This window comes from Dermacentor albipictus, chromosome 9, assembly GCF_038994185.2.
Source record: "Dermacentor albipictus isolate Rhodes 1998 colony chromosome 9, USDA_Dalb.pri_finalv2, whole genome shotgun sequence".
Lineage (NCBI taxonomy): Eukaryota > Metazoa > Arthropoda > Arachnida > Ixodida > Ixodidae > Dermacentor > Dermacentor albipictus.
The window spans coordinates 38346899-38371927 of NC_091829.1; the positions used below are offsets into that span (position 1 = coordinate 38346899).

At 45.7% G+C, this 25029-nt stretch overlaps 3 protein-coding genes across 7 annotated transcripts in view; 1 reads left to right on the forward strand and 2 right to left on the reverse strand.

Annotated features, from left to right (window-relative positions):
* Positions 1-11612, reverse strand: part of LOC135916535 (dihydropyrimidinase-related protein 2-like) — an 82770-nt gene extending 71158 nt beyond the window's left edge. The window contains exons 1-3 of one of the 2 annotated variants that reach the window (XM_065449951.2): positions 11454-11612; positions 9498-9610; positions 8383-8453 (exon numbers count right to left, since the gene is read on the reverse strand). In XM_065449951.2, coding sequence (XP_065306023.1) covers positions 8383-8453; positions 9498-9546 — 120 coding nt within the window. In that variant the 5' untranslated portion in view covers positions 9547-9610; positions 11454-11612. Of the gene's footprint in view, positions 1-1241; positions 1649-8382; positions 8454-9497; positions 9611-11453 lie in introns of those variants that run through there. The other variant, XM_065449953.2, reaches the window with a different exon arrangement.
* Positions 10815-11503, forward strand: mRpS21 (mitochondrial ribosomal protein S21). The gene is made up of 2 exons (XM_065449954.2): positions 10815-11050; positions 11220-11503. The coding sequence occupies exons 1-2, from the start codon at positions 10971-10973 to the stop codon at positions 11401-11403; spliced, it is 264 nt and encodes an 87-aa protein (XP_065306026.1). The 5' UTR covers positions 10815-10970; the 3' UTR covers positions 11404-11503.
* A 7391-nt stretch (positions 11613-19003) lies between the features above and the next one.
* LOC135916532 (uncharacterized) overlaps positions 19004-25029 on the reverse strand; it is a 104175-nt gene continuing 98149 nt past the window's right edge. For all 4 annotated transcript variants that reach the window (XM_065449947.2, XM_065449946.2, XM_065449945.2 and 1 more), the window contains 2 exons: positions 23948-24214; positions 19004-20794 (listed from right to left, as the gene is read on the reverse strand). In XM_065449947.2, the coding sequence (XP_065306019.1) occupies positions 20624-20794; positions 23948-24214 (438 nt within the window). In that variant the 3' untranslated portion in view covers positions 19004-20623. The remainder of the gene's footprint in view (positions 20795-23947; positions 24215-25029) is intronic.

Genomic DNA, 25029 nt, shown 5'->3' on the forward strand with positions numbered 1-25029 from the left:
TTCAGAGGAGGAAACAAGCATGTACCAACTAGCCCAACAACGAGTTTTATTGATGCTACAACTACCGCTATAACGGGTGTTTTGGTGCATATTACGATACGTAAGTGTCCGTAAAGTTCGTACATAGTCTTTTCTTCTATTTTTTTTTTATTTTGCATCCTGTTGACGCAATAACGAGTTAACATCGACGAAACGCCGCTCGAGAAAAGTGCGGAGCGAAAAACGTCAACCTTACAACGTACAACAAGAACCGATAAGAAAAGGAATATTCAGTATCACCGGCTTTCCTGTTGTAATGAAATGGACGACCTACAGTGGGATAAAGTTTCTTCCACACGCGACAGGTATGCGACCAAGAATTGCAAGTATCGTTCGAAGTTTCAGCTGGGTGGTGACTGCCTACTTGAACACCTATTAGGTTTGCTCTTTCAGATATATATTCGGCTACTGTGTGCGCAGCGCGTGGTTCAATATAGCCACTTTGAAGATGATGAACGAAATAAAAGAATGATGATGATGATGGTGTGGTGACGATGATGAGGAGGAGGAGGAGGAGGAGGAAATGATTAATACGGAGTTCGCTCACGGAGTATGGTACATTGTGGAGCGGTGTCATCGTCTATACGTATGGATACAGCGCCATTCTTCCGCCAGGTGTGCAAAAAAAAAAAAAAAGAAGTTTCTAGGGCGCGTCAATCTAGAGCATCAAGACCAAACCGATTGTGTGCATTAGGAGTCACTGAGTCACGCTATTTGCGCGATTCATGCTTCAGCGCAGTTTCACAAATTGAACTGTGCCCTCGATGACGAAGAAGGGTGGGTGGCTTTATCTAGCACGCTGGAATATGGAGTAACATGTATACGGTGCTGATTAAGAAGATTTCATTATTGTATAAAAAGTCTGACAACGCACACATATGCCGTCAGTGCCACAAAAAAGAGCTACGCGGAATCTGCCAGACGATACATACACTCGATCGCCCCTCTTACGTATACAGTAGGCGACGTATCCACACATTACTGCAACGAACGACTCGTGACTGATTGCACGCCACATCTCGTCACGTGGACACCAGCAGTATAGCTCGGCTTAAGGTGCAGTGTGCGGAACTCGACGTTTCCAAACGACAAATAATTGCGGCATCAGCAAAAATCACGCTTGGCCGGCGCAACGTACTTAATTTGCTCACAGCGAGTGACGCAGCGGTATAGTCGACTTGACTCGTGACCCCCCTTCTCACCTTGATGCCGCTGAACGACATTGCCGTATCTCGATCGACGGCGACGTCGGGGCTTCGATAGACGACTGCTGCTCCCCACGGGCACAGGCGAGCTTCGTTCAGGGGCCCAGCGTCCTCTGTGCTTCTCAAACGATCTTCCCTTTCAATTCACGGCGCTACTCGAATCTCCCATGTACCCGTGCAACCGGACACACACAGAACACAACACCACAAACTTCTCTTGTAAAAAAAAAAAAAAGAAGAAAGAAAAGAAGCAAGCACGACCGCGATCTCAAGTTCACTTCGGCTGCACCACGTTTTCCGGAGTCACCACTGAAGCGATCTCAATCAAGGCTGGAGCGGGCAGGCAGAAAATCGCGACGTGTTGACGTCGGTGCTAAACTCTGCCGGGTCTGCCTGCTGCTGGCCGGCGTCTATTACGAGAGAGAGAAGCCGAAGCTGGAGATGTTGGATCGCTGCCTGCGCGAGGCGCTCTTGTGGGTGTTTTTTGTTTTTGTTTCGCGGGCCGGCCCCCGTCCTGGCGTGCCGCGCTTCCCTTTCACACGCTCCGAACTCCTCCCCCTCCGCTACGCTGCCTACCGTCGGCCTCTCTCGCTTCTGCTGCTCTCGCCCAAGAGCTCTACGCCGCTGACCCAGTGCCGCAGCTGGCAGGGATCTTCCGAGTGCGGGGGCTTCTCCGCATGGCTCGAGGCCTCAAAGGGGGGATGACATTTACTCGCGCGGCGTGTGCACTTGGTTTAGATGATCCACTTGACTAGGTGAAATCTGGGCGTGTTGGTCTGGTCGCCATTTTGGCTAGCAAAGTTTGCTTAGTTAAATTTGGACGTGTTAGTCGGTCAGATCTGCGCACGCGTTGGCTACAGCAGAGACGGAAAAATAGTTCAATCGTGGTGGCTACGTAAACGTATACGCTGGAGAATCGAAAAAGAAAAACAACTTCCATACACCTGAGGAACGATTTCTGCCAGTATTGTTATTCCTAGTTTTCTCCCCCCCCCCCCCCCCCCTCTGTCTCTATCCTTGATGCAGTGGAATTATCAGACCCGCGACGTCTTTAATCGAGCCCCAAATCGAGGCCCCGCTAACTTTCGCCGCTTCGTCTTCCTCCTCTCCGTGTTCGCACCTTGAACGACCTACTGCAGCCTACTCCTTCCCTCTCCACCACCACTCCGAAATACCTCCCGTCTCCACCGTGGTCTCCCGTTTCGTTGTCTCGTTTCTCTTGCCTACTTCATTCATTCCAGCGTCTCTCTCTCTCTCTCTCTCTCTCTCAGTGCTCTTCAATCGTCGGCCTTGTACTGCGTGCGCTTTTTCCTTGGGGCGTCTGCAGCGTGAAGCGCTATTTCCGTGCAGCACCGCCTCCAAAGCGCGTCGACCACGGAAGCGACACGATCGGGCAGGGCACACGTGTTCCGAGCTCGGAGTCACGCAGCTCCTCGTTGCTTTGGAAGAGTGACAGTGGCGTTCTCGCGACTGAGCGCCCATCGCCTCTGACGTGGGCGGCATGGCCTCCGAGATCGGCTGGAGAGGTGTGATCTCGGAGGCTAACCATAGAACGCGAGCGGTCGTTGGTTGGTTTGAATCCCAGCCGCGGTGCCGGCGTCGCTCCGACGGTGGTGCATTGCAAAAGCAGCAGACGTGGTCAACATGTAGACGAGAGATATGTTTGCCTACTATTTGCATAAGTCACGTGTTGTTAAGGCCACGTGGCTGGATGGGTCGCGAGAATCCCGCCAAGATCGTAGTCTTGCTTGCGCTGTTAAGCGCCTCCGCCCTTGACTCAGTCGCTGTAGTCGCAACAGTGTTATAATGAAGTGCAGACTTTGTTTCGTTGGAATATCAAGACGAAGTAGACATGAATTATATCGCAGTTCACCACTGTTCGCGTTTCCACAAACTTTCTTCTCATTGGTAAAACTAATTTATCAGTCTTTTTTTTTCTATTGTTTTTTTTTTCTTTTTCTTTTTCTGTTTCACGTCCCAAAGTTGCAACGCGTCGCAGGGCTCCGAGCTGATTTCAACCGCGCGGAGTATCAATATTGTATAGATTAGTGCATATTTATGTAAACAAATGTTTGCATTCAACTCACGACACAGGCGAGTGTAAAAAAGACACCAACAATTAGTGACCTTCCACCAAGAGCGAAACATCTTGCAACGTCTCTAGATAGCTACAAAAGACCTTTGAACGTCTTGGCCAGCGAGATGACGTCTAATAGACGTTTTCCTTAACATAACCTATAGGCGGAGGTATATAGTGCCTGGAAGGAAACTGCTCCTGGAGTCATCGGAGGCTATTTTGGGAAACGCATATCAAACGTCTAAGTTCTGAACTTAGATGTATTCGACCAAAAGGTGCGTGAAATGCCGAAACGGCACGTTAGGAGTGTACTTGCCTGCGATATATGAATGAACAAGAGGTGCCATGCGCATATGACGGCTTCATAAGAAACGACGCACGCCGACATCATAGCATCCAAAATTGAATCATGCAGTTTCATGCCGGAATATGCTATTGTTTGCAACGCAAGACGCGCGTCTCTGAAGAACCTGAATATTTTCGCAGCCCGGGCCTATGGAATTTGGAACCACTGCGTGTGCATACGCTCCCCGTATACTCTTCGGAGCTGGCTTACGTAACGATTCAACGGGAGTGCGGGACTGCGCTTCGTCGGTGCAAACGTTTGGGTGAGCCTGCTCAGACCGTAGCGTTCGGAACGCAGCGCTGCGGTGAACTGGCTGAATGACGGGCGCGGCAGAGGCGGTGTGTGCTGTGCGGTCCGTGAAGCCCACACACGAGGAAAAGCATTCCTCGGCACCTTTCGCGAAGCCGCCCGCCGCGTCGCACCCTAACAGAACGTTCTTACAAGGGCGCTTGTCTCCCTCCACGACAAATAAGACAGTTAACGAGTTTTATTTATTTATTTATTTATTTATTTATTTATTTATTTATTTATTTATTTATTTTTCGTTTGTATGTGTATGTGTAAGGAGGAGGGGCGAGTTAACATCGAGAATCGAGAATTATCGGACGGCTGGCTGGCTGGACGGGAAAGAAAGCAGACGCTTAATTTAATCGACTCGCGCGAAAGCTTCGCGCGAGCACGTCGCCGTGACGTCACAGATTTCACGACGCATTTTTGGTCGTGTTTGGGCCGTTCTTGGGCAGTAAAAGTTCTCGAAACTTCCCTGTATGCCGAGTGCTTGGTACATTTACATAATTTAATGCGTTCCCTTTTCATCAGTGAACAAATATATAGGGGAGGACACACTGCCAAAATGCGTGACGTCACAAGAAGGCTGTTGAGGGACCTTCGCGGAGTTGTCGCTGCCCGTCCTTCGTTTTCCCGCGTTTTTTTAGCTTAATCGAAGCATTCACTCGCGCTGTAAAAATGACGTCTCACATTGAACACCAGTTCAGGCTAGAACCGTTAGTGCAGGTCTGTTGTTTTTTAAAAAAAGAAAAGCAACTTTAGCAGTGTCTCCAAAGCATCTGCTGCGATTACCTATGAGGTCGGCGTTCCAATACGGTTTGCTCTGATAGGGGCACGTGATCAACTACACCTACATAATGCGGTTGCGAGCGATTGTCTATGTACACTGTATGTAGGCGATGACATCCGCGCAGAACGTGTTGAACAGTCTCATCGCGACCACAGTCATCACACGTGTACAGCGGGCGTTGCATGGCGGTTGTCGAAGAGCTTGCCACTCAAGCAAGCGAGGTAAAAACGCTTGTGGTATGTTCAGGGCTAAAGTATGAGCTCGCAGTCACCCAGAAACACACACACACAAAAGTATCTGAAAATGAGACACAACACTGGCGTGCTTTCGAGTGAAATTGAGCTTAAAACGAACCACGAAACTTTGTACCATACACACACGTGTAGTGAAAACTTCGTTATAACGAAACGATAGAGATATCGCATAAATGTTGTTATAAGCGGTATTTTGATGGAGCAACGCGGACCCATATGTGGCCATGTATGAACCGAACGCTTACATGGCAATACGTAACAGCGGTGACGAGCAAATCTATATGGGCGTGCGATACTATAGCTGCATAGCGCGGACTCCAAATGCTTTCCCTGAACGCGCACTGCACGCGTTACATTTGCAGTGTGACTTGCTAGAGAGTGCTTGTTAAAGAAGAAAACTGCTAGACGTTCACCTGAGCAAAAGTTAACAGACGTTTCACGTGCTTTCACATATAGCCCAGTTTCACTTATTGAAGATCAGCTAATCTGACATAGAATAGCTGCACTGCTGCAACGCTTGCAGGCAAACGTTATGCGAGCACTAATTCCTGGAATCAGGCTTGGACTCTGTATACAATGACTGAACGCCTAATATGCAGCTAACGTTCATATAGCTCCAGTCATTCGAAATCGGTTCACTTACGGTGCACGAGATTTCGATAAGCTAAGGGTGGCTTGTTGGGTTAATTCGTACATATTTATACTAGGAGAATGGCAGCAAACGTTAAGAAAGGGAAAAAATACGAGAAACAGACTTAGACGTAGACAACGGTCACATTCCTGTCGCTTTGTCTATGTCTGCTTCTGAGTTTTTTTTCCCCTTCTTCAAGTTTGCCGGCATTCTCCTAGTATACGATAAGCTGGATCTCCTCGGACACGCGATCTGAACAGAAATACCGCCGGTCCCAATTATACACATGTGCGTAATGAAAAGCCAAAAGAGTTCGTTATAAGATGGAGCGTATTAAGTAGTATAATCCTACGGCGAATGAGGTCTTCGGCGGAGCGAGGATAAGCACGTTAGATGACAGCCACTTATGAGGGGCAACAAAGCTAAATCAGTTTATATCGCGGTAGTCTCTTCTTCCAAAACACTATTTTCATTCGTTTGGAGGAAACTTGTTGATCGCTACAATGAATAAAATGAAGGTCAAACGTTCCTGTTTTGAATTTTCCGCCCAAACATCAACACCGGTATGCCACTGTGACGTCACCAATTCAAAAGTATTTTGAATTGGTGACGTCACAGTCATTTTGGAGCAGGGAAACTTGTCAAACTTGCTGGGCCGAAGCTTTGCTCCCTTTAGAGCGCAATGTGTTGCTTGTTGACCTGTAAACGCGTAGCTACAGAGCAGAGTAAACGGTGTCAAAATGTATGACGTCACGGCAAACTGTTGCGGGAACTTCCGGGAGGCGTCGCCACCCGCCGTCTTTCCGTTTTCGCGCCTTTTCCGACTTACTCTAGCCCCCCTTTTGTAATAAGCGTGGTCGCACTGCTATTGAATACTAATTCAGCAGTGTAGCCTAATCATATGTCCATATTTAGTGTGCCTTTAATATAGTGATCACTTAGGGGGGAAAAAAAAAACTTTTCATCGTGTCACGCATGCGCAGACGGAGCAGGCGTCGTGGAGCAGACGACGCGCTCCGGAGGTGTTTCAAACATGCAGCCCGTTAAATGCGTGCTCCTCCCATCTGCGGTCCGATCCTTTGCGGGTAACGTCGTGCCGAAACAAAAGACCGGACAGGAACGAAATTAAAAAAGGTACGGAGAACAGAAAAGGGGGAAGCGAAACAATTCGTAATGAATGCCAGTGTGCCGTATGCGCGGGCTCATTATTTCGTGCCGCTTGCCTTCGAAGTCCGTACGCAGAGAGGCGAAATCTGTTATGAACGCACGGCTCGAGTTCGTGATGCACGCTTCTCTCCGCCACAAGGGAGCGGGTGCGTGTATGGAAAGATGTGCGCCAGCGGCAGGTGATGTCGTATAAAGCGATCGGCACTCCGTATACTATGAAAAAGAAAAGAAACGTGCACATGCTTAGAGAAAGAGAGAAAGAGGGGGGGAGGGAGTGTAAAGGTATCGCAGGCGCCTGCAAATGGGACGTGAAAGCGTTTCCGTGTTTAGTACTCCTTATTATGCACATCCTTAATTAAGAACAGGCTACAACGAACGCGCTGCGTCAGCACTTCGTGATCTTCAGACACTTACAACACACACACACACACACACACACACACACACTCTCTCTCTCTCTCTCTCTCTCTCTATATATATATATATATATATATATATATATATATATATCCATGTTTTGATCCGCAGACAAACTTCAGCGAACTGTGTGTTGGTGGGGGGAGGGGGGGAGGGGGATTAGCGGTTATATCACGCAGGCCGTCCGATGCATTTCAGTTTCTGTAGCAAAGTCGACAGTTGGACGGGTTGGTTGACATTCATTTTGGGAACAGCGCAAAGTTAGGGACGAAAGAACCGGAAATACAAGACAGCGCGTGTCCTGTGTGCTCCTCCTTCCCGTGTATTTCTTTCCTAGTTGCGCTGTTTAAAAAAATCCCGTTTTCGCTGTTGCACTGAGTGAAAAGGCGGGGTGGGGGGGGGGGGGTGGAGTCTCGGCAACCGTGGCCAGCAACTGTGCAGCAAATACAGACAATGTCAACGGGTGAGGAGGTTTTTGTCGCAGCAATATTCGTAACTTAATACGATATAGACAAACTGTACAGTATCACATTAAAGACGTGTACGCGAACAGCGTTCCATTTGTAGCAAGTTTATACGTATACTTCGTCTCTTCGACAGTACAACAGCTGGCCTTGCCTGATCGTGCTCACCGCGACAGAAGCCACTTTATTGAACGAAGACACTACGAGCCCTTTCAATGATCTAAACTTCATTTTGCTTGAGGGAAACATTCTTTTGAGCGCAACACATAATTTGTCGTAAAATTATTAACGAACGTATTCGGATGCTATCCGTGCGCAGAATCCGCGCACTGAAGCGAACTTTCGATATTGCGAAACCACGCGATATAGCGAAACACGCAGTCCGGCGCGTTCTTCACACTACGCGAACAGACGCATACAAAGCGATTCTTTAAAAGTTTTGGCGACGGCGTACATGCGCAACAAGGATCGGGAAATCCGGCACCGTTTTCGAAACTTCCGCGCGCGTGAGTCCAGATGGAAACCGTGACCGAGATCGTGAACTTTTTCTCGTACGAAGGAGAAAGCGTTCGCGTCTGCGTGGCCCTTGTTACTATCGTGCCGCCTTTTCGTGACGTCACGCGCGTGTGGGGGGGAGGGGGGGAAGAAACGCATAGCGTACGTGCGTATAGTGTACACAGCGTAGTGTACGATTCTCAACGTACCCCGGACTGTCCCGGAAATGGTCGGGCAGACACCACGTTGGACTCGGTCCTGGTCCAGGCCTCTTCATTGCCTTGTGGGAGAAAAAAAAAAAAAGAAGACGCTTATAAAACTGACGTGGAAAGAGCAATGAAAGACGCTGGTTGTGAACTCTGACCTTCCACACCCAAGCACCTGCAAATCTCTTAGCTCCGTGTGGTAGCTTCGGATCCCACGAGATCACGCGCGACCGCGTTCGTCTGTTACTTCAAAAACATGCGTACGAGCTCTTTCCTTCCTTCCTTCCTTCTTTTCAGATCAGATATTGTGTGATGGCAGTAAGCTAAATGCAATTTTCCTTTGTTCTCTTTAGTGACCATTCAGTGCCATTATGTTGAAACGCTGACATGCAGTTATATATTTTATAGGCACTATAATGCAGCAGACGTGTGCGGCTCTACGCGACGACAAATCCGTAACAGTGCTCCATTTGAGGATTGAACTGAGCGCCTTTCACCAGAAAGTGAGGGCTTCTGCTCCGTGACAAACGATAGCATTAGCAGAAAGGATCCTGGCATTAGCCTAAGCCGAAGCACTGGCGCATCGCTTTCATTGCAACGTTTTCTCTATCTTTTCTTTTCTTCTTTAGTACTACATGCCGCCCTAACAGCGCAGCGAATTTGATTGCACTGTACCGAAGTCCACCCGCTTATCTAGAGTATGCGTAGCGCCCGCCGATAATGTAACGCAGGAATTAACTGCGGGCCTGCAGCACTAGCGCTTATAAAGCCTCAGCAGCTCAGCAGGGATCTCCGACTACGATACGGCCCCATGCAGCGCGAGCAACTGTTGGTGGCTTGTGTGACCTACATTGTTTCCGCTCGGAATAGCTTTAACAGCACCGATCAATGATATCGTACGGCTTGGCATTATCGTTCTCCTTTTCATAGGAAATGTTCTGATATAATCGCATTTGCTATCGAGTGGAGAAGGTAAATTCATAACAGTCGACTGCGAGAATTCTTTGCGTCGAATTCGAACTTCTTGCAAAAGAAAAAAAAAGAAAGAAAAAGAAAGAACAGAAAAGCATCGGAAGCGCGGAAAAGCAAGATTGTTCTCCAATAGCGACAATATGCACCTGATGAGTCCAGGGACCTCCGGCGCGGCGTGCTGTGGTCACGAAACATGCGTCGATGTGATGTCTTCGGAGCGTTCTTGTCTGGGACCCTTGTAAAGATCGGCGACCACCAGCTGACAGACATGACGGAACAAACAAAAGATGGGTCGTGGTCGACTATAAGGACACTTAGATGGACAGTCGGCGGGAATAAAAAAAGAAAGATGCGAAGCAACTTCCTGCGAGCCCGGTTTTAGATCGAGCGAAGAGTACTGTGCTGAGGCAGTTCGGCCCTCACACGCGGCAAAGCGCGCACCTCATTCAAAGGGGCCCCTTGGAGCTATCGGCTCGGGCTACGCCACGAGGCGGGCCTGCCCAGTGGTGAAGGCTAACTCGCGCCTCCTTTCTCTCCCGACCATGCTTGCGCATGCGCGCACGTCAGACCGGAGGAAGTAATCAATAGCACGGTTCCAGGCGGGCTAGACGGCCCGTCCATCCTTTCCGGCCTTTCTTTCGCTCGGAGCACTCTCTTTTCCGGAGAAGGGTCGCTGCTACAAAATGCGACCGCCTTGCCTGCAAAATTGTCAACTGCTGATTTTGCCCTCTGTGCTCTAAAAATAAGCTAATGTAACTGCAAAATTTTACAAACTAAGTGAGCTAATTAGTGTTTTTATTTGCCGACAGGTAGCGCTAAAGCTTGTAAATGCCAAATAACGATTCAGCGTGCGTGTCGTTTTGTTTACCAAACATTTGCGAGGAGTTTTTTTACTAGCAGTTACGTAGGCTCCGAGCTTTCACCATTTTCATTTTCTACGTTTGGTTTTTGTGCTGCGGTCACGGATCGTGCGACGAAGGCACGAATGCTATGGAGGTCTCTGTTGCGTAAGCACGCTCCGCGCTCTTACAATGTTGATTGACATCTCGTTGTTTGAGAGACTACCACGCATCCGCTTCGAAGACGTGTGCGCAAAAGGATGTTAGCTTTCGCTCAACAGGCGTGCTACTATTGTTTTAACGGCGAGCGATTTTAGAGGCGTTAGCCTCAAAGCGGAAAGAGGCCAGTGCGGTCGAAACTGGTAGAGCCTTGCAGTCACATGGATTCGTAGGCAATCATTAACGAATTGATTGCCGCCTCTAGTCCTCCGCGAACGGATATAACAATCCAGAGGAACATTATTATTACATGCTGATTTACTAGAAGTTATATTGGACAATCGAGTAACCCGCACGCTCGCAACAAGCTGAGGTCTCTCCCAATGCTCTCTCGTGTCTGTCGTCTGCTAAGTGCAGGAAAATGCTTGCTTCGCGCTAGACAGCAAGATCGGCATCAGCATCACTAAAAAAAAAAGAAAGAAAAACTGTCATGGCTGCAGATGGCATGCACGCGTTAAAGCAGTGATCGCGTGTGATTGAGCGTTTCAGTTGCGGTCTACTGAGTTTGCGCTACTGGCCGTCCGGTGCTAGGTGCAGCGGTAGCTGCAGCATACATAAAAAATGCGTCACAAGCTTTTCATTTCCCGCACTGTTCTTGTCCAGAACAACCAAGTCGAAGAAGCACTGCGAGTGCTGAATCGGTAAGCGTCCTCCGCTTGCTAGTTTCGAGATTTTTTTTCCTATGATAAACGGTCTCAGTTTTTACGAGACTACGACGTTGTTCAAGTTGTTCGTTATCGAAAGTTGAAGTCGCGGCGTATTACTACGACTGCGCACTCTAATTTTGTCGTGCGCTCTTCTCCAATCTAGCATCCTGGGTTTGGAAGGCATCTTCGACCGCTACAGGCTCACGAGGTACTACGAGAAGCCCACTAAAACGCGACGGCGAATCAACTACGAAATCTGCAAGGCGATCTACGACGAGGACATGGCCCGCCGGATCCAGTTCACGTTGCGCAAAAACCGAATCGACCCGTGGCTAGGAAATGATTGAACTGTTGTCGCGTTTGGCTGACGCCTGTTTTTAACGGGCTCTCATCTTACCTCTGGTTCCTCCGCTGTTGTAGTTATAAAGGGTCAATTGCTGGTCCGAACGGTTTCGATTCTTGGGCAGCACGTACGTCGCGTGCGGGCGTGCGGAGCAAGGCTTTTAACCTCTTCGTTAATCATGTACCGACTCGCGAGCTTAGGCGCTCCGTTTTCTGGCTTGTCGGGGATTATCTTCCTTGTCTTCTCGACTATCGGAGCAACATTTGTCGCTGTCTAGAGTGGGCTGTAAGCAAGTTCCAGATGTGACCGCTACGATTACCATGGCTGGCGTAGTGCACCGAACGAGAGCCGTTATCATTACTAACCTGAACCATACCCGGATACTTATTTCTTAAACATGTTCCAAAGAAGGCTCTCATGCAGAGTGTCACCAGTGGTTCGTCTTTCGAGAATACCCCTTTTGTTGAGCTACAGATTACATTATTTCATCAAGTTATTCTGTGGAACGCCAGAGTGGGACGCCTTTTAAAGTTGCTAGCTTAGCAGCTAATTGCAATATATATTAAGTGAACGTGTGCATTATGCACATGCTTTTTAGTCTGCCCAGAAAGCAGCTCAACGGTATGGACAGGAGGGCAGTGAATGCCATATATTAGTGTAATTTATGTGTATATCGATTGCAATTACACATAGTGTTTCCTACAAAAATTACTGGATTGGAAACTCTAGAGCTGCGATAGTTCAGCAACAATTGGAATTATGGGTAGTTAGTAGTAGTTTGAAGCCAGAAAGACAAAGTTATGCACATGCTTTTTAGTCTGCCCAGGAAAGCAGCTCAACGGTATGGACAGGAGGGCAGTGAATGCCATATATTAGTGTAATTTATGTGTATATCGATTGCAATTACCCATAGTGTTTCCTACAAAGATTACTGGATTGGAAACTCTAGAGCTGTGATAGTTCAGCAACAATTGGAATTATGGGTAGTTAGTAGTAGTTTGAAACCAGAAGGACAAAGTTTAAGCACACACACGCACATGTATATACATGTCATCATCATCATCAACCTGTTTTATGACCACTGCAGGACGAAGGCCTCTCTCTGCGATCTCCACTTACCCCTGTCCTGCGCCAACCGATTTTAACTAACGCCTGCGAATTTCCTAATTTCATTGCTCCACTTAGTCTTCTGCCGTCCTCGACTGCGTTTCCCTTCTCTTGGTACCCATTCTGTAACCCTAATGGTGCAATGGTTATCTAACTAGCGCATTACATGACCTGCCCAGCTCGCTTTCTTTCGCTTGATGTCAATTAGAATATTGTCTATACCCATTTGCTCTCCGATTCAAACCACTCTCTTTGTCTCTTAACGTTATGCCTCGCAATCTTCGTTCCATTGCTCTTTGTGCGGTCCTCAACTTGTTCTCAAGTTTCTTTGTCAGTCTCCAAGTCTCTGCCCCATATGTCAGCACCAGTAAAATGCACTAATTGTATACCTTCCTTTTCAATGATAACGGTAAGCTTCCAGTCAGGAGCTCATGATGTCTGCCGTATGCGATTCAACACATTTTTATTCTTCTGTGAATTTCCTTCTCATGGTCAGGGTTCCCTGTGATTAGTTGACCTAGGTAAACATACTCCTTCACAGACTCTAGAGGCTGACTAGTGATCCTGAACTCTTGTTCGTTTGCCTGGCTATTCATCATTATTTTGTCTTCTGCATATTAATCTTCAACCCCACTCTTACACTCTCTGTTAAGGTCCTCAATCATTTCTTGTAACTCGTCTGCATTGTTGCTGAATAGAACAATGTCATCGGCAAACCGAAGGTTACTGAGATATTCGCTGTCAATCTTTACTCCTAAGCGTTTCCAGTTTAATAGCTTGAATACTTCTTCCAAGCACACAGTGAATAGCATTGGAGAGATTGTGTCTCCCTGTCTGACCCCTTTCTTTATAGGTATCTTCCTGCTTTCTTTGTGTAGAATTAAGGTAGCTCTAGAACCTCTGTAGATATTTTCTAGGGTATTTACGTAAGCTATCTGTACTCCTTGATTACGTAATGCCTCTATGACTGCTGGTATCTTTACTGAATCAAATGCCTTTTCATAATTTATGAAAGCCATATAGAGAGGCTTATTGTACTCTGCAGATTTCTCGATAACCTGATTAATGACATGGATGTGATCCATTGTACAGTATCCCTTCCTGAAGCCAGCCTGTTCCCTTGGTTGACTAAAGTCCAGTGTCGCCCTTATTTTATTCTATTGGAGATTATTTTGTAGATATTTTATATGATACTAATGGGCCTATAATTTTTCAATTCTTTAACATCTCCCTTTTTTGGTGGATTAGTGTAACGTTTGCATTCTTCCAGTTTTCCAGGCATTATGTCCCCTCCATCTTTGATTAAATCGACTGTTATTCCATCTTCTCCTGCCACTCTTCCTCATTTCAGGCCCTTCTGACCGCATCGCTAGTTATAGGAGGAGTTTCTGTATCCTGTTTATTAGTTTATATTGAAGGTATCCCGACTCCTCTGGGTACTGTACAGGTCAGTATAGAATTCTTCCGCTTCTTTTGCTATATCTTCAAGATTGCTGTTGATATTACCCTGCTTATCTTTCAGTGCATACATCTTAGTTTGTCCTATGCCAAGCTTCTTTCTCACTGATTTCAGGCTGCGTCCATTTCTTACAGCTTCTTCAGTCTTTCTCACATTAAAGTTTAGAGTATCACTTATTTTCACCTTGTTGATCAGTTTTGACAGTTTCCCGAATTATATCTTATCTCTTGAGTTGGACACGCATTCTTTGTTGTTTCTTTATTAGGTCCTTTGTTACTTGGTAGAGCTTGCTACTGGTTACCTTGGTGCCTTGCCTCCCACTTCAATTGCTGCCTCTGAAGCCAGCCTAGTTACAGTTTCATTCGTTATCTCTATATCATCTTCATCTCTCTGTTCTAAGGCTGCATATTCGTTTGCAAGTACCAGCCTCAATTTTTCTTCTTTTACCCTTACTGCATCAAGGTTGACCTGTTTCTTCTTGACCAATTCTTTCTCTGTTCAAATTGAGGTGAATCCTAGCCCTCACTAACCTATGATCGCTGCACTTTAGCCTACCTATCACTTCTACATCCTGCGCTATGCTGACATCAGCAGAAGGTATGAAGTCAATTTAATTTCTTGTTTCGCCATTAGGGCTTTTCCAGGTCCACTTTCTGTTGCTGCGCTTCCTGAAAAGATGTTCATTATTTGAAGCGTATTTCTTTTGCAAATCCTACCACCATCTCTCCTCTAGCGTTCCTAGAATTGACGCCGTAGTTGCTAATTGCTTATTCACCAGCCTGCTACCTCCTCACTTTTGCATTGAAGTCGCCCATTACTACAGTATACTTAGTTTGCACTTTTCTCATCGCTAATTCAACATCCTCATAAATCTGATCTTCCTCATCATTGTGTCTTGATGTTGGAGCGTAGGCTTGTACTACCTTTAATCTATAGCTGTTATTAAGTTTGTTTGCGACTATGGTTACCCTCTGATTAATGGTGTAGAATTCATCAATGTTGCCCGCTATGTCCTTATGGATTAGGAATCCTACCCGTATTGCTTCTTATCTGGCAGACCTCTATTGCTGTGGACATGGCTGTTATTCAGCAATGTATAAGCCTCACCAGTTCTAATCTCATCAAGGCTGATGATATCCAAAACAATGTCTGGTAGTTCCTGAAAAGAGTCCTGCTAAGCTAGCCTCACCCGATAGAGTTCGGCAATTAAAGGTTGACAGGGTCAGTTTCCATTGGCGGCCTGTCCCGAGCCAGAGATTCTTAGCACCCTCTGCTGCATTACAGGTTTGACCGCAGCCTTGGTCAGGTGTTCCGCAGCTGCTGGGGACTGAGCTCCATGGGTTTATTGAAGGAATCATTTGGGGGGTAGTGGCCGAATACTGCACCAGGGAGGCCAATTCCTGTTCTGGTGAGGGAATGCCTTCGTTGAAGCTTAGTGGGCCTTCCCCGATTTGGTTGTACCTGCATTAGTATGGCCCCACTCACTCTTGGCATGTTTTGCCGGTGTCAGGTGTCACTCCACGCCTGCAGATGTAGTGCCTATAGAAGGAGAATGCTGGCTGAACATCCGTGCTTGCAGCTCCTCTAACGCCAGATCTTTATAGGAAACTCTAAGGTCTCAAATCCAACAGACATAGGAGAGATTCACACATAGGTTTCATTAACATTTTATATTTACATTTTGCTTCATATTTCACATCTAAAGGCACTTTTCACACAATAGCGCATGTGGGATAACTCTTGGTTGCTGGCCCGTGGATGTGCACAGGACTGCGGTCACAGATGAATGACTTTCAAGGGTCCGACATAGATACATTTCTCTCGTATGTAACATTCTTGAATGCCCTTCAACACACTTCATTTGAACATGTATGTACGTCCATTGAACATCATGTTAGCAGCCCGGCATCAACCAGAGGAGCACTTGGTAGTGCCATTTCTCTTCTTTGTATTTCATTCCCTCCCCCCCCCCCCTCCTACTATCTGTTGCATGCTTGTGACCTGCCTTACCAGCAAGTACCCAAGACTTGGCAACTGAAGCGTTTACCTAGTGCAAGGAATTTCAACTCTTATTAATATCTTTACACCTCTTTACATTGTTAATAGCTGCATGTACATGTCAGGCGACATGGCTCAAAAATAATGCTTTCTCACTCTGCCTGTACAAGCTAAAACTGTACATGGTCAAGCATTCTACCCACAGCAACTCACACAAATGTGGCTTGCGTGAAGTTCTAGATGACAGTCTACAAGAAGTCGGCACAGCACAGTGCCAAACGTGTTGTTCTCCGTTTGTCCCACTTACAGTCTAGCCCAGTGTGTGGAATGTTGCGTTGATAGAGGAGTCTGGTATAACTGGCCCTTCTGGCTAAACTGCAGGCTGGCTGGTGCTTAGATTTGGAGGTAAATTTTTCCTTCCGTTATGTTTCAAGTACATATCTAAGGCTGCACGAGAAGAAAAAGGTTGGGTTGTCTTAGCAGAAGAAACGATGCATGCATCTGTTGCCCAGGGAATGACACCATCCCACATTGCATTGTCTTCATAGCCGGAATTTTCACCCTCCTCGGCACTGATAGCGTTGCCATCTCCTCCACCGAGAAAATTACCATTTGATTTACAATGCTGCAAAAAACTTTTATCTGAAGTTAAGCAGCCAAGTACCAAAACCAAGCACAATATTAATAAAATTCGCTCCTATACGAAATTGGTGCACAAATTAGCCAGCAGTTCAGCATGAAGAGCCACTTACAACTGGGCTTCATCAACATACCACGCACCTGTCTTTAGCATAACGGGGAATGAGAACCCTTGACACGACACTCTGCATACTTTCAAACACCAAAAAACTTTTGGCATGGCAACTCTTCTCAAGGTACTGGAGAACAAAGCATAAAAATAACTTGTGCTCGGCTCGAACGATAAATGACAGTGCAGCATCACAAGTGAACGAGGAAAAAAGTCATGCATAACATGTACATGTGAGCAGAGGCTTGATCACATTGGAATAAAACGTTGAGGTCACTGACCAACAGGAACACACTCATTCGCAGGGAGGAATGTGTGTGTGTGCATTAAGTGTGCATAAGAGCAGGAATGTTTAGCGTGCCTTTTTTTTTTCTTTCTATTTAGGTACCTGTACAGCTTCTTTACAAGCCGAGATAGAGCAAGATGGGTGCACACAAAGCAACATTCCAGTGCAGCACGACATGCAACAATAACGCTGGCAGCTAGTTCCCACTTATTTACAGAATCTGAATGCGGCATTAGAGATTCCGAAGCATAAGCCATAGTCTTCAAAACAGAGACCACGATCCATGCAGTTGTATCGTAGCCCGATCGATACTTGTTTTGGTGTTGACCGTACACTCAACTTCTAGACAGGTACAGGGCTAGAATTCTTGTTCAACGCCATTGCAGCCAGCTTAAAGCGCAACTGGTTTTCCAGTTCATGCAAACCACCAATTATGATGGAATTTCGCATCTCTGTTACCGATTGCAACTCTCCATAGCATGCACTTGCACTGGCCACTGTAGTCATTAAAAGCCAAGCCAACGCCCATCTGCATATTGCACTTTACGAGCAGAGAGCTGCTGTGCATGGAAAGCTAGGAAGTGCTTCCGCATAGGCTACCTCTAGCAATACGGTGCATGTTACCTGCTTCTAAGTACATTGAACAACCACGGTTATATTGGGCTTCTTGAACACAACCACATTTTGAAACAGCAAGTGGAGGAGGAACCAGGCTGTGGCATATGCCACATTTCCTTGCCACTGTAAGGAGAGCAATAGTATGTTGTGTTTGGAAGAGCAGTTGCCCTCTTTATTATTTTAAAGCTCCAGCTCTTGAAACACTTCCCCAAGGTTCCGAGAGTATGTATGGGCAGTACTCTACTTCAAGACTGAAGTAGTTGCTCCAATTCAGAAACACTCCTCAGCAGTGACAGTTTGCTCACAAAACACTCCTCCGTTCTTTGTTATCAACAATAAAATTGTAGGCAAGGTATCGCAGAGGAGAGTTAGCAAAGTACAGTAACCACTTCATGCAAGAAGTGGTGCTGCTCTCGGCTCTCAGAAGTTGAGGAGCATTAAGAGTATGAACATTTAAGAACTTGGCATTGTGTCAAGCTGTGTGGACTCACGAGAAAGCTGGCATGGCGGAGAAAGAGCTGCATGCCCAATGGAACAAGATTATTGCATGTTGCGCAGCTTCGATGGGTTTAGCGAGCTGCTCGGTCAAAGCTGCAGGGAGGAACTCTCGCGAAGGACGACATTCATCAACAGAAGGCCTCGCATCTCCTCTTGCTGAGCTAGTATGCCCAGCACTTCACAGATAACAGCGCAATGGTCCTGCAAGCTGCTACGAGGTTTGATTTTGCAAGGAACAGCAGCAAGCAGCAAAGCGTATTGCTCTGCTGTGTTTGCAATATTGTCAGTGTACCATTATTAGTCATTGTCAGACATGTTGAACGCACCGTTGCTCACAGAAAGTTTAGTCGTTAAACCTAGTAATTTTTTGTCCACAGAACTATTCACATGCTCACCAATTTGTAGTTAAATGTTTCTGCAGTGTGTGAAGATCAAACCTTACTAGCAGCAAGCATCTGCACGTCAGTAAATCTGCTGGTTGGGAAACGCGATATGTTGAAGTTAGAAAAGAGGCCAACACAGATGACAAGAACACACAGAAAAGGGGTTGATAATTCTTGTCCGTTCAACTTCCTTTCTGTGTGTTCCTGTCACTTCGTGCATTGGCTGTTTTTCTAGGCACCTTACACAGCTTACAAAGCCCAGCAGTACTGCACAGTTACTCCCTGCTAAAGGCTATGATCACGCACGCACACAAAGAAAACAAAAATGCAACTCTGACATAACCCGATTCCCTGAGCGAGAAGCAATAGCGTTGCTTGCCGAAACGTGGCAGCTCCATGCAACATTGCTTTTTTAACTTTCTACAAGACGAAAATAATTTGCAAGTTCAAAAAGCAAGTCTTACAAGTTTCCATGCACGAAGTATACCTCAACCAAGCTTACATTACTAGGTATGTTAATAAAAATTTATTTCATTTTTACAAGCACTGTGGATGTTAATAGGATTCGTGTGAATGAATGCAGCACTGCTAGCCGGCTATTTGATTTCTCTTTGCAGACGTCTGACTTGCAGGCTTGTGCTCTTCCTGGCCAAGCCATGAGTAGACAGCAGCCCTTTGGTACACCAACAATATTGCGTGAATACTCCTACAAACAACTTCAGCAAAACAGCTTTTGTACTACAGGGGCTATGCTTGCAGAATCACACGTGAAGGCAAGCGGCAGCAGGCATGCTTTACCATGTTTAGCAACATGGGGAGCTCACCAAATAATGTAGTTTTCTTTCCTACAGATATGCAAAGGCAGCAGCATGAACAAAACCACATTACGGAACACCTCAAGACAATTGCCAATCACCATTCCCTCAGTGGGAGTTATTGCTCACGCTAGAGCCTTTGTCGGGCTAATGCGCGCTGGCTTGGCCTGCTGCAAATTCCGCCAAGTGCTTTGTTTGATTGCGGTCAAGCGCTGGGAAAATTTAACAGCTGTGCTTAACAGGGTGCCCCACATGCTTTACCTAGTCGTGCTTTATGGAACCCTCTACATTTTTCATTGGCCTTAGAAGGTCGAAGTGTGCTAACCTTTAAGTGCACCTTTCAAACGCTTTGTGCAAAGCATAGAGGTACACACACGCAGAAAAGAAGTCTCACACACTTCCTGGTACTCTGAACAGCCAGCACCAGATTGGTTGAAACATTTTCAATACTTTGTGCAACATGCTAGCGACGAGGACAAGCTATAAGCACAGGGTCGTATAGCGTCTCGTGCATTCATGCTCTTTGGCATCTCCTAGCCGTGTCACCGAAACCAAAAGTGCACCTAGATAAGTTTTCAAAAACGTAAGCCTAAAAACTTAGGCCTAATCTGCTGGCTTAAGTTAAGCATAGAAGTTGGAGCCCAAGTCAGAAAATTAGGCCTAAGCATACATACACTGGAAGCCTATACTTGGTTCGAGTGTTGAGCTCCTCACACTCAAGTCTCACTGAGGAACAAGCAATAATGGCCCCTTTAAATCCAGTGCGCTTCATTGCGCACAAATTATAGTAGCCACCATTACGCTTGTGTATGTGCAGTACTGCCTCTCTGCACAAAAGAACAGCAGTCTTCCAGTGGGCTCAAGTTCCATAAAGCAGCCAGCATTAGGTGCAGTTTTGAACCTGTGGACCCATCCGCACCACCGACGCGTAAAATTAATATTAAAAACACAAAGAAACACACGTATCGAGCACCGAAAAAGAAAACAAGATGCTAACTAAATCAGCAGGGCTGGAAGTTTGCGTTGGCAATGCTTCTCCGTGCCCCATGCATGCCTTGTGCTGTTCTGGTGTAAGTGACTTCGTGCGCCGTCTGCTTAATGAAAGGTCTTGGAGACAACACAAGGCCACAGTGCTACGACGACATAGCACTGTGGAGAAGCAGCGAACAAGACATCTGTGCCACCCTCGGCTCGAGCAATCGTTGGCGGTCGAAACACAAGGAGTCCAACCACCGCGCGTGACAGTTTGTGACTGCTGGCGAAAGTCCACATGACACAGCAGCCACCAGTGAGTTCATTCAGAAGCTGGCAGTCACGTTGCACAAGCCCAGTAGCGTCCTTCGTATTCAACGAGCACGGCCTCGGGCCAACTGCCGACTTGCCACTCCGGGTAGCGGCTCACATAATCTTCGCTGCCTGCTCGACTCGGCCGTACAACAGTCAGGGTAGTTCCCAGGGCGTAGCCCAAGAGGTAGAGGTCAGCCTGTGGAGAAAATGGTAGCAAAGGCTCATCAGGGATATTAAAAATGATTAAGTTACGGTGGAGATTTCCTGCTTTGCCCTTCGTTCTATATGGATTCCAGTGCTTCTGCACTTCAAATAATCAGGCCCAAAATGCATGCACTGCAAATGGGCTGTCAAGAACTTTGAACAAAGTGATTTTGTTTTAAAGGGAGTTTGCTTTTATATAATGATAACTAGCGTTTTGCTTAGTGATGGAGAGCAAAGGCACATCGCACCATTTCCTGCAGTGAGCATTAAGAGACATGATACCTAAGGGTGTGGGAATATTCAAATACTACAAACTTAATTGTCTGCAAAGAATAACCCTCCGTACAAGTCCTTTCTATTCAATTTGATTGGATAATTCAGTTGAATTTGTCGAGTATTTATTTCTGTCTGAATACTTTAAGGGATAACGGTTACTACAGTCTACAGGCGGAAAAACTTACGCAAGTGCAGCGTTGTCCTACTAACAAGAGCTGTGGTTTTTCCAGCTTACCAGTTTCAGTTTTTTTTTTTCTTTCCCATGTAATGATCGCACCCCAAACTTGCCGCAGCGATATGTCGTGCGCCAAGTCTAGCTAATGATGATCGCGCTTACCATACGTCGAATGCTACACAAATGACTCTTCCAAGACATACCAAGAGGTTTGCACGCACCAACATTCTTAAGCAGATGCTCCATTTCATTCCTTTCATCTCTTTCCGCACTTCCATGAAAAAAAGAAAGCTACAACCAAGCTTGTCTAGGCTTTATTATTTGTAGGCTTTATAATGGTTGTGGTCAACAACACAAAAGGTGCCTTTCGATTCTTCTCGTCTGCACTCGTGGGCAGGCAACAAATCGCGAGTGGCAACAATAGTAGCCACGTTTACACTGATTTGTCAGGAGTTTGCCCTATTCATACACGACACTTGTAACACAGCTAAGATATTCGCCCACCCTTAGCTAAAACGCGCCGTATTAGGATAGTAGTGAAGACAAATGCTGCAGCATATGTGCCATGTGTTTCTATGTCACTGGCAGCTAAGCATGCCCATCTGTTTCTGTCCCCTCAAAGTGGACGTGGCTACGTTACAGCCGCAAACTTTCCGATGTTAACGATATTACTCATAACAGATACAGAAGAAACTGTTTGAATGCACGTAATGTACTCACAAGAAGAAAAAAAAATAATGTTTGGCACTTTTGGTTTGCTCTGCCGGCCGCCATTTTTGTTTTGGTGTCCCGCACTGTTATAGCGGCAGCCACCGATGCGTTGACCTGTTGTCATCCCGCAACAAATGCGGGATTAAGATATATTTTTTTCTTTGCGGGAAATTTAACTGGCTTAATGACTGCATCCCTGAATTCGCGTCAATATTTAAAAAAAAAAGTGTGATCATTATGCACGTAGATACAGTAAGTGTGCCTTGTTTTAGGCAAGGCAATTTATTGTTTGGCCTATATCACCACGTTTGGATTCCCTTGAAGTACTGTAATAACTTACACTTAGCTCATTATACGAACACAACACTCTAATATGTGCACATGGTGATGTGCTATTCATTCATTTCATTACTCTCAACTACCATAGCGCACCAGATGCAATCAGTTTCCAGTTACTTCTTGTTTACAAGCTTCTTGATTTACCTGACATCCGGTTGCTAAGATCATTACATATGAGGTGATAATATTCAAGTTTTCCGAAATTTTAAAAGATTGCCTCTGGCGGAAAGCAAATTTCTTATTCCTGAGCTAGACTATTCGAAGAGGCAGACATACTAGCATGAGTAATCAAAACACATGTACAACTAATCTGCAAAAATTCACGGATTAGCTTCCAAATGAATTACTTTATGGCACATTTTACAGCCGGCGAGTTTACACGACGTATCGACTTGAAATAAATCTCCAGCATGACCTAGTTTCGATAGTATTTCCCATAGTGTGGGACAAAATACATGGGCATTGCAGTTGCTTTTGTGCTTCAATGCATAAAAAATCACTTTGTTAAAAAAGTAAGTGGAACAACAGTGCATTTTTATAGCAAGTTTGATGGCGCATAGTATCTCCAAACTGGTGTCATTCTGGCAATTCATTCTAAGTGGAGACACCTAGCAAACTCATCAGCTGCAATTTGCAAATTGCAATATGTGTGGTAAAGTAATTAATTTAGAAGTTAATTAGTGATATTTTTATTAGTTGGACGTGTGTTTCGGTTTTTCATGCAAGTAATGTCAGCCTCTCTGAATAATCCAGCTCTCACAAGCACAAGGACTACAACTATGTTATCTGTGACAGCCGATTTTTTTAATTTCTGAAAATGTAAAAATGGTCATGCCATATGTAAAATAAAGTATATGCACCCCTTTTGACCTGGCTCCTCACAATCTTTACATTTCACTTTGTTTAGGAAATTTAAATATTCAGCATTTGATTCAATATTCCACAGTAATATTTCTGAAGTATGCGCACACTTTAATTAAGGGAAAATTAAGGGAATTAAGGTGGTGGTCTCGGATTCAAGTCCCGGACCAGGACTTTTTCTTCAACTGCGAAGCTTTTCGAGGAACCCGTATGGGTTTCCTTTGTAGCAATTGCTACAATTGGGTGGATGTCTCATTTTCCTTTATTTAATTACTTCTCTCCACCTTGCGGGTTTTCGCAGAACTATTACGAGAAACTCGTGTGTTTCATTTGTAGCAATTGCTTCGATTGGGTGGATGTCTCAATTTCCTCTATTTAATTACTTCTCTCTACCTTGCGGGTTTTCGCAGAACTATTACGTCAAACTCTTGCCTTTGCTTTTAATCGTTGACAAATTTGACTTCACCCTGCCATCTGCTAGCCGCCTGGTTAGCTCAAGATGGTAGAGTGGCTGCCCTGGAAAGGTAGTGGCCCGGGTTTGAGTCCCAGACCAGGACGAATTTTTCTTCAACTGCGAAGCTTTTCTTTCGAGGAACCCGTATGGGTTTCCTTTGTAGCAATTGCTACAATTGGGTGGATGTCTCATTTTCCATTACTTAATTACTTTTCTCTACCTTGCGGGTTTCTGCAGAACTATTATGTGGTATATTCACACTTTATTTCATTTGAAAATGTTTCTATCTGAACATGCCCCTTAATGGTAATGCATTTAAAGTGCTTTACCTCTGGTAGTGCCCGGCTTTTGCCAAGCCGACTGATGTGATTGACCAAATACACCTCTGGCGACGTTGACGTGACTTGTGAAAACAGGAGCGTTGCGAACAAAGGGCAAGGGGCGTCGCTATCCTTCTGCGCCACAAACAGGTCCAGAGCAGACTTGAGCATGACAATTTTTACTGCCTCCATGAGCTTCGCATCAAGTGCGGGATCTTCGTTCAACTTGCCGGCAAGCATTGCCTCTGGGCTGGGTGTCAACCGCAGCTGATCCTCCTGAGACAGTAAAAAGAGCAGGATAACCTGTTCAATCACAACTTATACCCTTCGGATGCCAAATAATGCTGGCCGTTAAGAAACTTTGTTTCACCACAGTTCTTGCATATTCAAAACTGCACAGTGTGCACTGGTGCAGAAAGGATTAAGCATTTCCAATTGTTTGACGAGTTTTGTCATGTTTACGAAATGTGGGATCCGTGCGAGATCAATCGCTCCATAGAAATGTCAGATAGACAAATCAGCTATTTTCATGTTTTGTGTACTTTGAAAGCATACTTATCCAGCCACTACAACAATGTGAAATACAGCGAAAAACCGTTAAACAAGTGAAACTGCTACACGACAAAATGCGTTATTTAAGAAAGTTCCAAGCAGCTCAAAAAGACAGGACGAGCAGCACTTCGCCGGTCTCTTTGCTCTGCCCTTAGTTTACATCTTTTTTGTGCAGGTTGTAACTTTCTTAAATATGAACGCATACCAACTCGCCCAACTTTCAGTACTTCTGGTTCTGGACAACATCCCAACACCAAGTGCAAGCACCCAACTGTCTACGTTCCAACGCATTTCATTGAAACCCTTCACACATACTATTACTCAAGGTTGGAGCACACGTTAATAGAGAGTTTTAGAATAGGGGCCCCAAAGAGCTTTGTGGGTGTTAGTGTTGGGGCACGCAGGAGCGGAGTGTTTTAGAATAGGGTCTGCATTTGCGGGTAGCGTCTTGTGCTTGGAGCAGCACTACAGTGTCAGAGGAAAGCTATTCAATTTAATTAAGTAAAATATACCATTGTATGCTAAGAGTAATTTTGACA

What these genes read in the sequence shown, in the direction of transcription:
- mRpS21 (XM_065449954.2), top strand. Translation starts at nt 10,971, where the DNA reads ATGCGTCACAAGCTTTTCATTTCCCGCACTGTTCTTGTCCAGAACAAC. An exon ending in GCACTGCGAGTGCTGAATCG is followed by an intron (nt 11,051 to 11,219) that starts GTAAGCGTCCTC and finishes TCTCCAATCTAG; the next exon opens with CATCCTGGGTTTGGAAGGCA.